The 13,963-nt window shown below is 41.2% G+C and overlaps 1 protein-coding gene across 2 annotated transcripts in view; it reads right to left on the bottom strand.

Moving 5' to 3' along the window:
• The window catches only part of plpp4 (phospholipid phosphatase 4), a 52,439-nt gene extending 42,982 nt beyond the window's left edge, over positions 1 to 9,457 (bottom strand). The window contains exon 1 of one of the 2 annotated variants that reach the window (XM_058058032.1): positions 9,075 to 9,457. In XM_058058032.1, coding sequence (XP_057914015.1) covers positions 9,075 to 9,163 — 89 coding nt within the window. In that variant the 5' untranslated portion in view covers positions 9,164 to 9,457. Of the gene's footprint in view, positions 1 to 2,884; positions 3,187 to 9,074 lie in introns of those variants that run through there. The other variant, XM_058058033.1, reaches the window with a different exon arrangement.
• Between the last annotated feature and the right edge of the window lie 4,506 nt (positions 9,458 to 13,963).

The raw sequence follows: 13,963 nt of genomic DNA, 5'->3' as shown, positions 1-13,963 counted from the left end.
CTGCCCACGCTGGTGTATGAATGCGAATGTTTGTCGGTGGTCGGAGAGGCCGGAGGCGCAAATTGTCAGCCATGGTCAGCCTACCCCAGGAGTGTGACTGAGGAGTGAATGAATAATCAGATCACTTCACAGTGAAGCACTTTGGGTACCTTGAACAGCACTATATTAAGTCTAATCCATCCATCCCTTTTCTATGATGCTTGTCCTCGCAAGGGTCACAGGGCTATGCTGTCGCCTAGCGCAGACTGGTTATACCCAGACTGGTTGCCAGCCAATCGCAGGGCAAATCTAATCCATTATTATTGTTATTGTTATTAATTGGGAGTGACCAGGATGGATAGGATCAGGAAGGAGTACATCAGAGGGACATTACATGTTAGAGGCCTTGGAGATAAAGTCAGAGGCCAGACTGAGATGGTTCGGACATGATAGTGAATATATTGGTAGAAGGATGCTGCGTTTAGAGCTGCCAGGTGGGAGGTGTAGAGGAAGACCAAAGAGGAGGTTTATGGATGTAGTGAAGGAGGACATGAGGGTAGTTGGTGTGAGAGAGAAAGATGCAGAAGACAGGGTTGGATGGAGATTGATTTGCTGTGGTGACCCCTGAAAGGAAAAGCCCAAAGAGATTGAAGGAAAAGAAAATTATTATTATTAATCCCTCGTTTATCGAGGTTATTTGGTTCCAGACCTGACCGTGATAAGTGAATTTCCATGATATAGAAATCCATGATATATAGAAATCTTTAGAAATCAAATATTTTTGTAGTTACAGAATAGAACGTGTTTACAACCCTTGTGGTCAAGTTAATACTTCATACCGTCTCAATTACTCACATTTTTTCGCCATCTGTTTGTGGCAGAGGCCCTGCAAATACTGGGGATCTACTGTATATGATATAAAATAAAGCATTTTGTCACATGCGGGTAAGTCGTGGGTGCGTTGAGTCCCCAGGATGCAGAGAACAGGACCAAAATGCAGATAAAAATGTATCTTTTAAGACGGCAACTGACCAAACAAGACAAACAACTGACAATGAAGCAACTAAATGGGCAGTAGGAAATTAGGGTCAGGTGCGTGAAATTATTACGGATTGAGAAAACAGAAGGGAACAACAAAGGAAGTAGTTCCAAAATAAGGGCATGGACACAGAAACAGAGACATAGAAGGAAACTAAAAGAGCTGTCACGAGGGGGTAACGCCCACATCGTGACACACTTCTTCATAATTTCTTATAATTTATTCATCATGAAGTTATCCATACTTATCACAAGTTTGCAGAATGTTTAGGGCAATTTGACAGATTATCATGCTTGCAAATTTCTTCCATATGATTTAGCTGTAAGTGTCGACTCATAGAATGAGGCCATTTGTAGAACACAGAACTTAGTGTCAGGGTATAAACGATTTGATCGTTAATGGAATGCCTCTCATAAAGATGGTGAATGAATAATTTACAATGAGAACAGCAGGGAGAGCTCTATAAAATATGAAAGATATTTATTGAATATTCACGTAAGAGACATTATTATATTATAGTTCCTGTCACCCATAAAATATAATGATATCCAATATAAGGCCTTTTACCAAAAATGTGCCTTGACAAGGATAATAATGCTCTGCTTTGATTGAGACTCTCAGAGCGGGTATGTATTGTTTTGAAGAATGTGGATTATGGCGTGGATATTACTATAATTTCCTGAGCCTGTTAGTTTTATACACAATATTTTTCTTCATTATTTTAATCATAAAGTGATGACTGGATATGATACCTGCAGAGAAGAGGTTGGACTGATGACAGCAGAGACAGCAAAACATAACAAGCTGATCAGATGATTTCATCACAATGGCGACAGTGAAATGTCAAATCAGCTGAGCGTGGTGACAGGCTGTCAGAAAATCCTTGTCTTAGCATCAGCTGCTTTCCGCTATTCCCTCGGTCCCGCCGCAAAACGAAAACAATCCAATCCAATTTTTCAACTCCATTACTTCTCTTTACACACATGCTGATCCTGAGACATAACTATTCATCCTTTAATCCATCTGTACTTTCATGTTTACATTGCTTTGTACATGAAGACACTGCATTAAGGGCTGAGGGGAGGGGGGGGGGGCGTAACAGATGGCAATGTTTTTCATTCTTCATAACATATCATTTAAATGCAATACAAAGCAGAAGATATTCAATTATGAAATTGATGTGTGTGAATAAAATTTAACTCGTAATCTTCTTCATGCTGCTTCCTTAGTGTGCCTGTCTGACTTTCTTGGGCTAGTGATTCTCATTTATTTTCTGCCAAGTCCCCCCAGGGACATTTTTCACACACAAACACATGAAATGCTATTGAGAAGCTGTAGTATTTATATATCTGTACAAACCACTGTATGAGCCGCATATTTCAAGCATGCTCATTTTTCGTCCCTTTGTTGGAGTTGTGGACTCCTATAGAGCAGCTACACACAATAACCAGCACACAAAGCTTTGTAGTTCTTTCAGAATCTGCACCTATTCAGCTGCATTTCTTTGGATTCCGTGCTTCCCGCGAAAACATTGTGTTTTAATGTATTTCATCCACGGCCTGCCTGATAATGAACGGCGATGTATGTGTTGGCTTTGAACATACAGTCATATGTGTTGGATCCTGAATCTTATCCGGAAGGATAGACTGGACAGCTTCTCAAGGAAAGAGGTTACTTCAAGACGTCTCTCAATGGTAAGTAGCTTTAGCATTTTAGCGTTAGGTTTTTGTACAGCATCAGTAACCGAATGTGGCCACTAATTGTGGAGGGAAACAGCTACTAGCAACCCCGCTCCCTGTATGCAAGCACTTTGCTCCATGACTTACACAAAATAAACAGTTAGGACACTGATAAATTGCTACTTACGACTTGCTCAGTCCACAAAACCAAGTAACGTTGGAAAAGGTTTCGGCTAGTCCAGCTGCATACTGGCCCATGTTCATGAAACAGTCCAGTGTGAAATACCGTTGACCAATTAAAATCAATTTCTTTTGCTGGTAGGGAATCAGGAACTCCAACCACTTGTGCCTGATGGAGGCATCATTAGGAATTGTAAACAAATGTGGCTTTGCGAGCAAGTAAACAGGGAAGCAGAGCTCAGGGCAGGGCAGAGCACTTATCTGCTTACAGACACACCCATATAAGGAAGTCTGGTCGTCTATGACATCACAAAGGGTCAGTTTTACGACGCCTTTTAAAACTGAGCGTTTTGAGCCATCCCAGTGCTTACTTCCAAATGGGCAAACCTCATTACCTGAAACTTTGGCATCGTTTAACACGACCATACAACATTCTAACTACATTTAGAACCACATTACGTCATCATAGAGCCAACTTAAAGTAAGTGTTTCATACCAAGATCAATATGTGAACCCAGCAGCGGGTCACATCCTTGCAGAGATTGTGTTCTCTTGTAAATTAATGTGTGCAGCATTTAAATCCCTTGTAAACTAATACGAGCTCCAGAGTGGATGACCTGCAATTTAGGGTCTCAGATGCCGGCTGTCAGAATAGCAGCTCTAAAATAATTACAGAGGCAGTGTAAGGAAAATACAATAAAATTTCTCCTCTGAGAAGTCTGTGTATTCCTGAAAGTAGCAGAATAAATGAAGCCACACAAAGAGATAGTCTCTTGATGCTCACTGTTTGCGTGGCAACATTTTGCTTTGTCACTTGTCAAGCACCAATACTGTAATATAAAAAATGTATGCAGTCCTAACCTCCTTAAAAGGCTTGGATATTTTTTGCCCAGTATTAGCCTTGGCAAAAAGAGAGATCGATTCTACAGTAAACCTCGGATATATCGGACTCGGATATATCGGAAATTCGCTCACAACGGACAGATAAAAAAAAACCAATTTTTCTGTAATGCATTTCCAATAAAAATTCATTGCATATATCGGATTTTTTATAACGGATTTCGCCTATTTCGGACAAAATCTCCAGTCCCGTTCCAATGCATTTCCATTAAATTTCCCTCGCATATATCGGATGGCCGCATCGTGGCGCTCCGATTCGCCGAATCATGACAGGCCGCTATACGACGTCATTTGCAGCGTTTGCAGCGTTGCCTGCGCGTCCAGGTACATTGGAAACATAGTCAAGGAAGTGCCTTTTTATAACGGATAAAATCCGATTTACGCATATACCGGATATAAATCCGATATATGCGTAAAACGGACATTTTCCGGTATACGCATATAACGGATTTCGCTTATATCGGACAAAACCAGTGGGAACAATTGAATCCGATATATCCGAGGTTTACTGTATTTAAATGAGACCATCGGCCCTCAAAAATCGTCCCTCCCCAGACAATTATCGCTCTATGAAGTATCTTTTAGATTGCACTGATACAGTATAAACTCTCTGAAGAGTTTGGTGCTTTCTTTACTTGTTGCTGTCAATCCTTGGATTTTAATCTTCAAAAATCTGAAATCAATCTTGACCACATTTTCCATTTCATCTCCTTTATTCTGTTTTCTCGCTGTTCTCAAAGTGTTCATATATATTTAGATAACGCATCTGCAACTGCGCGTTCTTTCATTGCATGATCAATCATGAACTGAAGGGGTGATAAACAGAAAACAGAAACTAAAACACAGCTTGTGTTTGTGGATCGACAAAAGAATGCAATTCCAACTTTCAACTTTCAAATATCAGATATTTGGAAAGGTTCTCTATTTTTAGATATTGATTGAGCTCACTTTAGATGGAGGTCTTTTATGTTTTACAGTACTCTAATGAGATGTTTGACTGCTAGGGTGCTCAGCAAGCTGTGATGACTGCACTGCATTAGCAGCTCGATAATACAGGGTCAACTAAGCATCACACAAAAGCGCCTGTCACTATGGTCCGTGCACCACCTGAGGCCAAGAGGAAGTAAAAGCAAACCAAATGTAATATTCCCCTCATGGAAAATTCTTTCTGACAAAACCTGAATGTGACTAATGTGTGATAATAATTGCTCTCAGGGTGCAAATGCTCTTGAATCCTCCAGGGTTGAAAGCAGTAAATGACCTTGTAGGTGACAAATCAAGCATTTATGGGCAAATTTTGATTTAATGGTAGATTCAGCGTGTAATAACAATAGATAATTGCAGGAATGATCTTGTTTACTGTACATGTCTAACAATTACAACCTCGGTGGACTGTTCAGGGGAACATGGAAAAGTGTCCTGCTGCACAGTTATAAAAACATGCATATGTAACGGAGGATAATTACTGTTTTCATCACACTAATATTGAGCAGCACAGCAAGAGCAACCAATTAATAAATCTGCATGTCTTTGGTCTGTAGTTGGAACAGACATGTACATAAAGACCCAACAGATGATTACACAGCACCACTGAAGAGCATTGATTCTATGAAACACATGAAATTGAATTAAATTCAATTATTAATGGACAAGAAACTGACTGAAACGTTGTCTGAGATAAAACAACAACAAACTAAGGCAGAAAGTGTGTTTCAGCTGCAGTTTCAGAAAAAAAAACTGACCCCACTTAGTCATCGTTTACTATAAGTCAACAAGAACATGAAAAGGCTGCTCTCGGACTTGCTGGGAAAAGCCAGACAACATAATGGCCGCAGCTCCCACTGCTAATATAGTCGTCTCTTACCACTTAGTGGTTCGAATTTCACGGCTTTTTTTTAGAACTCCAACCACATGTGCCTGATGGAGGCATCGTTAGGAATTGTACACAAATGTGGCTTTGATAGCAAGTAAACAGAGTAGCAGAGCCTGCGGCAGTGCTTACAGACATACCCATATAAGGAAGTCCCTCTGTGACATCACAAAGGGGCAGTTTTACCACGCCTTTTAAAACTGAGCATTTTGAGCCATCCCAAACTTCTTTCAAGGCTCACTTCCAAATGTGCAGACCTCATTATCTGAAACTTTGGCATTGTTTAACACAAGAATACAACATTCTAAATACATTCTTAATACAACATTCTAACGACATTTATAGGTCAGAAAAGTGGGAAAAGCTTTGCTTGTGTGTGTGTGTGTTTCTATGTGCCAGAGAACGACACTGCTGCTGCATGTTTGAGTATATTATATGTATTTAAATTAAGTTTTTAAGCTTAAAAATTGTTACTGAACTAAAATGCAAATATAAGGCGACTGACTCCAGACGACTGAGTATAGCGATCGACACTGAGAGTGTGCACCATTTTGTGCTGTTTTGTACTTTTTTCTACTTTTACTGACCAAATGTCTCAGGAAACATTGATTGTTGGCACGAGGGTTCAGCTGCACCTCCATCAGTAGTTTTTCTCCTAGTTGGTGTCGGTCGTTGGTGTTCATGCGCTCACCGTGTTCATGCTATTCTATTCAAAACTGAAATACTCCCGTGGTATTCGTTATGGAAGCCATTGCTTTTGTGCCTTCATTCATGTGCACTTGTACCTAATGTGACTGGTCAGTTTATATGAACATAATGCAAAAGTCTGAGGCTATGGTCACACTGCAGGCATATTCCAATTTCTTTGCTCATATGTGACCTGTATCTGATTTTTCATACCAGTGTGAACTGTGAACCAGTGTTGCCAACTTGACAATTTTGTCAGTATATCTGGCAACATTACAAACCTCCTTGATGACATATGTTTGCCAAAATATATAGTGACGAATCTCACAACTTTTTCTTGCTTTGTTGGGTGGGATTTCTGGTATTTAGGGACTTAAAAGTGAAAGCACTTATTGTTGCACATTTTATGTTCTCACTGAGCAGCAGCAGGTGATGTTGACATGTCCGCAAATGCCACGGGGGTGAGGATGCTCAGTTGCTATTACATACAGTATATTCACCAGGTACTCTGATTTCCTCCCACACTCCAAAAACATTCATTCATTCATTTTCTACCGCTTATCCTCACTAGGGTCGCGGGGGTGCTGGAGCTTATCTCAGCTGTCTTTGGGCGAGAGGCGGGGTACACCCTGGACTAGTCGCCAGCCAATCACAGGGCACATATAGACAATCAACCATTCACACTCACATTCATACCTATGGACAATTTGGAGTCGCCAATTAACCTAGCATGTTTTTGGAATGTGGGAGGAAACCGGAGTACCCGGAGAAAACCCACGCATGCACGGGGAGAAACTCCACACAGAGATGGCCGTGGAATTGAACCCTGGTCTCCTAGCTGTGACGTCTGCGCGCTAACCACTCGACCGCCGTGCCGCCCCTCCGAAAACATGGCAACTCCAAATTGTCCATAGGTATGAATGGGAGTGTGAATTGTTTTGTGTCTATATGTGCTCTGATATCAGTAGGGATAGGCTCCAGCATACCCCCGTGACCCTTGTGAGGGTGTTGAAATTGGTTGGACGGATGTATCCAAGCTACTGCAGTCTGAACAGTGAAGTCCCATTCATACGACCTATATGTCATCAAAGGCAAACGTTATTCTTGTCACCTGAAAATGAGTCAGTGAAACGGCTCATGTCGATGTCCCACCAGTGTTTCCTCCAACACTTCTTGGCACAGACACACAAAGTTCTCCACAGACCGCCATAGCCAAATGTCGACTCCCATTGCACAAAATCCTTACTGGGTGCAATGTTCCCAATGGAAATGCAGACTTTCTGTTTTCTAATGAAATGAATACAAGTTGTCAACAGCATTCACTGCTGTTCACACAGAGGATAAAGATATCTCGCAGGACTCCTTTACATATTTTTTCCTGGCACTGTGCTGAGAAAAGAAAACGGGGAGCAAAACTCAATTCATTACAGTACTTCATCAAGTACTTCGTATCTGCACCCTTGAGGCAGCGTTCAGGTGTCTGCTCTTGATGATGATGATGATGATGATAATAATATTGCTGTTTTCATATGGCTTCGAGCCATAATACACAATGTGAATCATGCAGTATGCACATGTAAAAGGGCCAATCGCAGCTCTTGAGTGTAATAGCAGAATGAATCCCCTTTGACGTCCCATTACTCAGATCCTGAGAGTGCACTACATGAGGCTCTCCTTCGCTATATCATCCTTTGCGGAGAAAGAAGCATCACCTAGCCCAAGGACGTGTTTTAATGATAATATACACAAGCTATTTAGGCAATGCAAACTCAAAATCAAAGGAGCAGACTTGGGACGTTTTATGAGACAGGGCAGGAGGTGACTCAGCTAACATGCTCTGAAGGCTTGCTCTTCATTCAAGAAGAAAATCAATAAACGACATGGTCATAATGCAAACCAGCCTCCTACCTCCAGGTCATTGAGTTAATAATTCAGCTTGCCTGAGGGTCAGCATTCTCAAAAACTACTAAGCTCTGCCTGCTCTTTCTAGTTTATATAATAGTATTATTGACTTTGGTACAAAAAGGATTAAATGATATTCATATTATGTAAAAAGCTGCATATCGCCATCACTGTCAGGAGATGAAGGGTTCAAATATCAGTTGGAGCATCTCTGTGTGGAGTTTGCATGTTCTTCCTGTGTGTGCATGGCTTTTCTCCAGCTTCCTCCCACGCCCCGAAAATATGCATGTTAAGTTAACTCCATGCAATTCAAATAGTGGGGCAGGCGAACTGTCGGACGAGTGCGGTGTGAGAGGCAGGCAGGGTTTTCGATATTACCTGCCAACATGTATGAATTTGTCGTACTCAATTTGACTCTTGAATACGCTTGTATGCTTCACTGCTCTCCATTTTGTTGCATTTTGCTGGTTTCAGTTTCAGGTTCAGTCTTTACAGTACAGATAAATAAATATATATTTTCAGTTCAGCTCGAACATAGGCGGCTCTAACTCAACCTTGATGCTATTGAGGACAAGTGGTAAAGAAAATGAATGAATGAATGATTATCAGATTTTTTGCAACCTGTTTGCATGCTGGATTCCCTTGAATCCTTTCCATAGTCCTGAAATGACCGAGCGCGCCCTCCTGTGGCCAAATGTTATCAATACAACAAATGTGATTCTATAAAACGGCACGTAAAGTGTGATGATACATTATTTAAATCAATTGTCGTCATCATGCCAATAAAGAAAGAAAAGAAAGAAAAACGTCCAAAATGTTAATTTTTTTTATGACTTACGCAAAAACTCCAAAGAGCAGAACTCGGATGCCAATCTCCACAGCCAAGTCACGCATGGTTTTCCTGCGATCTGGCTGTGACGCGTTCATTGTTCTGACACAATCCGTCAAGTGTGAGGAATAAAGGCGGTTCTTGGTCCACTTTCAGTGTACACTTTTGTAATCCACAGCCAAAAAAAAAAGACCGGGTGTGAAAGAGCAAGTTCTCCCAGTTACGAGCAGCGCGCCTCCTTCGTCTTTCTTCGTCTTCCAAATGCGCCTCCGCTAGTCCGCTCCTGTCCCCTCCAGAAATCCCATTTGGTGACAGCTGCCACTTTGTCAAGTTTATCTCTTCTTCCTCCACTATAGATCAAGCCCTGACGCCGTGGGGTGGAGTTTCGGAGGAGGTGCTCGGTAAAAGTGAGAAAGAGAATGCAAAGTAAAAAATCTCTCTCTCTCTCTTTCTCTCCTCCAAGAGCTTTTGGAGCCCTTGGAGGCACATTATTGGTTAAAGGGGAAATACAATTAAAATTCACACTTTAATTTTAATTTTATTCACGCTATTTTAACTTGTGATTAAATAAAAAGGAATGGGTTTAAATCTTAAAGACATTATTGGACATTTCACACACAATTTTAACCCCTGGGGGGAAATTATCTGTTTGTTCATTCAATATTTATTTGTGCATTTTATTTACATAAAGTACACAGAATGAATCCACATGAATTGTTGATAATAGAGTCATGTGTAATGATAATAGTTTCCTTAATTTTGAACATGCAGTTTATAGTTTACAGTAACATCATTCAACATGTCCGAAAAGGCATAGGAAGAAGCTGAGCTTACCCATCTATCTATTATCTAATTAGGGAGCCTATCCCAGCTGACTTGGAGAGAGAGGCGGGGTCAAACCTGACTGGTCGCCATCAAATCACAGGGCACATATAGACAAACAACCATTCACACTCACATTCATACCTATGGACAATTTGGAGTCGCCAATTAACCTAGCATGTTTTTGGAATGTGGGAGGAAACCGGAGTACCCGGAGAAAGGAGAACACGCAAATGGCACAACGACGGAGATTCCAACCCAGATCTTCATAATCTTCTGACTTCTTCTCCTGATCTCCAACATTTTAACCGCTAGGCCACCATGCAGTCCACAGAATTCATAATCCACATTACAGGTGTGGCATAAGTATTGCGCAGTATTGCTTTGGGTTGGCTACAATAAAAGGCCACTCCAAAATCTGCCGGTTAACTGTATTGGGAGGGTCCGAAAACCAATAAGCATCTGGTCTGACCGCCATGTGCCTCAAATATTGCATATACAGTATAAACGTACGTACATATAGCCCAGGCATGCTGAAAATGCCACCAATAAAGCTCACATTTGTTGCAGATCAAGTGGCCCATTATGGTATGGGCAGGCATATGTTATGGATGAAGGTGCACCAAGATCCTGAAGCTTGTGCGTGATACTGCATGGCCCCATGTTGCAACAATCTGTTCAAACATCCCAAGTTCTTGTTCTTACATGGCCGACCTACTCACACTTCATGTCACACCATATACGACATTTGAGGAAATTGTAGTCACACCAGACACTGACTGGTTTTCGGACCATCCCTGGAGAGAAGGAGAGAATTATTGCCGCTGGAACGAATGGATGTGTGACAAGTCTGTAGATGTGAAATTGGAGGAGAAGACAGCCACAAAAATGGGCTGTCCTCCCTTCAACCAAGTCATATACAGACATAGAATAATGTGTACAATAAGCCGAATTATGCAGCTTTTTTGGAGGTGTACATCATGCTGCAAGGCAACGATTGAAAACTGTGTTACGGTGCTGGCATAGGCGATGGTAGGCTTGCATGCCTATTTACCTGGATTGAGTTCTTCCAAGTGGTTCGGAGCTAGGAGACCTGGGTTTGATTCTTCTCTCTGGCAAGTGTGGAGGTTTCATGTTCTCCCGTGTATGCATGGGTTTTCTCCGGGTACTCCGGTTTCCTCCCACATTCCAAAAACATGTTAGGTTAATTGGCGACCCCAAATTGTCCATATGTGAGTGTGAATGGTTGTTTGTCTATATGTGCCCTGTGATTGGCTGGCCACCAGTCCAGGGTGTACCCCGCCTCTCGCCTGAAGACAGCTTTGATCAGGAGTGTACACAGTCTTCACATTCACATCTATGGACAATTTAAAGTCTCTGCTTCACCTAACATGCATATTTCTGGACTGAGAGAGGAAGCAGAAGCAGAAATCCAATATGGAGCATTGCCACAAGATTGCTAGCGCTAATCCATTTAGACCAGTGTAAAGCTACGGTGTCTGACACATGATAATGCATTCCTGTGGTGCTTCCGAGGAACCCTGTTGCGTATTGGCTCCCTCCACGCCAGTATGCTGGCTCTTATCTTCTCAGAGTCTGCAAAGTCAGACCATGATGAAGAAACACTGGCAGGAGCTGCCCTGCAGGCCATCCAACCTGGACAGCACTTTGTGCACACATGAATATTTGATAATCCATAAAACTTGTTTTCCTGAGCAGTTGTGTTCACACTTTTTTTCCAAAATGTTTCTATAAGTCGTATTATTTTGTTCATTTATTCATTCATTTTCTATCGCTTATCCTCACTGGGGTTGAGGGGGTATGCTGGAGCCAATCACAGGGCACATATAGACAAACAACCATTCACACTCACATTCATACCTATGGACAATTTGGAGTCGCCAATTAACCTAGCATGTTTTTGGAATGTGGGAGGAAACCGGAGTACCCGGAGAAAACCCACGCATGCACGGGGAGAACATGCAAACTCCACACAGAGATGGCTGAGGGTGGATTTGAACCCTGGTCTCCTAGCTGTGAGGTCTGCATGTCACAGTTTGACAAGTCCAAAAAGGAGTAGGAAGAAACAAATTATTAATTTTCTCATCAATTTCTAATACATTTATTTGTGCACTTCCTGTATTCAACATGTACCGTTCACCAATACTGACATAAAAACAAAACTGAACTAACAAAAGAAAATGATAAGGTATAACAGTGGTGTAAGTTACATAGCAGTGACTGGTTAGCGCGACTTGGGTTCGATTCCCATCTGTGTGGAGTTTGCATGTTCTCCCTGTGCATGTGTGGGTTTTCTCCGGGTACTCCGGTTTCCTCCCACATTCCAAAAACATGCTAGGTTAATTGGCCACTCCAAATTGTCCATAGGTATGAATGTGAGTGTGAATGGTTGTTTGTCTATATGTGCCCTGTGATTGGCTGGCCACCAGTCCAGGGTGTACCCCGCCTCTCGCCTGAAGACAGCTGGGATAGGCTCCAGCATGCCTGCGACCCTTGTGAGGATAAGCACTATAGAAAATGGATGGATGGATGAATAAGGTATAACATAATAAAGGCTTGTAATGTATTGACAAATTATGCAACGGTCATAATAAAAAAATAAATATATAATAATTAGTGCTGAAACTTAATCGTTAACAGAAATATCATTCCTTGTTGATTGAGTATAAACAATGTAATACTAATTGACAACATTATATTTTGACTATAAGAGCCAATCACAGGGCACATATAGACAAACAACCATTCACACTCACATTCATACCTATGGACAATTTGGAGTCACCAATTAACCTAGCATGTTTTTGGAATGTGGGAGGAAACCGGAGTACCCGGAGAAAACCCACGCATGCACGGGGAGAACATGCAAACTCCACACAGAGATAGCCGAGGGTGTATTTTGTTCAAATTCTCTTGAAATTGAAAATGGTACTTATAAAGGTTTATTGCACGCAGTGCTTTATTGTCATTGTTATATTATTTTACACCATAAATCTCTTCACAATGCATTTATGTTGTTTACAAGACTCCTTGTTAGCCAGATTCCCAATTTAGATTAAATGTACATACACACACAGGCTTCCATTTTTTCCCCTGAAATGATGTGCTTGAAGTGTTTGCTCGCTTCTAGCAAATAAATGCTACAATGCAAGGGGAAACATGAAATGATTCCAAGCTTGGTGAGATGAAACTTTCAAACTGTCTAGCAGCAATCAGCCCTCAGCTCTTGACAAGTTTATTCCCAGCTTTCAATGTGCTTTTACCTCTCGGCATTACAGCGATCATGATTGTGATGGTTCATTCTGTTCACAGAGGGTTTCCAGACCAACTGATGATCGCCATCATTTCATAAATACATGACCGCATAGGTTTTCATCCAGCATTGTCATAACACTTAGCTGTCAACGAGAGCTGTCATCTCTTTTATGCAATTTGCCTTCAAAAACAAAATCTGACATACTGAGTAACTCTTGTTAAATATTTCAGCCTATGAAAGTGAAATGATAAAGTGCTCATGATCACTGGCATGCATTAGGGAGCGTGCACCATCCAGTGTTGAGGATATCCTCCGAGACAAAGTGACTCATCACGCTGCAGAGGGATTAGTTCAATAGACTCCTTCTCATTGCTCATTATACTTTGGCAAGTTTTTCCTGGAGAGCGTTTCTCACATCGGCTTTATGCAAGCAGCTATATTTACATTTTTGTCATAAAATTAACTTCAGTTCAATCCAAACTGGGATGATATCATCTTCATCTGTTTATGAAATTATGGATATTTTTGTGTTTTTCTTTTTTTTCCCCCCATGGGTCGTGCATGAGCTATAGCCTATCATAGCTGCTTTTGGACAAAAGACGGAGTATACCAGATGTGTCCAAAGTGCAGCCCGGGGGCCATTTGCTGTTTTTTTATTAGCATGTAGCACATTCTAAAAATATAAGTTAACAAGAAAACAGTAAAGGTATTACATAATAAAGTCAAAATATAATGTTGTCAAGAAGTATTACATTGTCTATACTCAATCAACAAGGAATGATATTTCTGTCAACGATTA

This window comes from Doryrhamphus excisus, chromosome 20 (assembly GCF_030265055.1).
Source record: "Doryrhamphus excisus isolate RoL2022-K1 chromosome 20, RoL_Dexc_1.0, whole genome shotgun sequence".
Classification (NCBI taxonomy): domain Eukaryota; kingdom Metazoa; phylum Chordata; class Actinopteri; order Syngnathiformes; family Syngnathidae; genus Doryrhamphus; species Doryrhamphus excisus.
The sequence above is the reverse complement of the archived record's forward strand: the minus strand, read 5'-3'. Positions and strand labels throughout refer to the sequence as shown.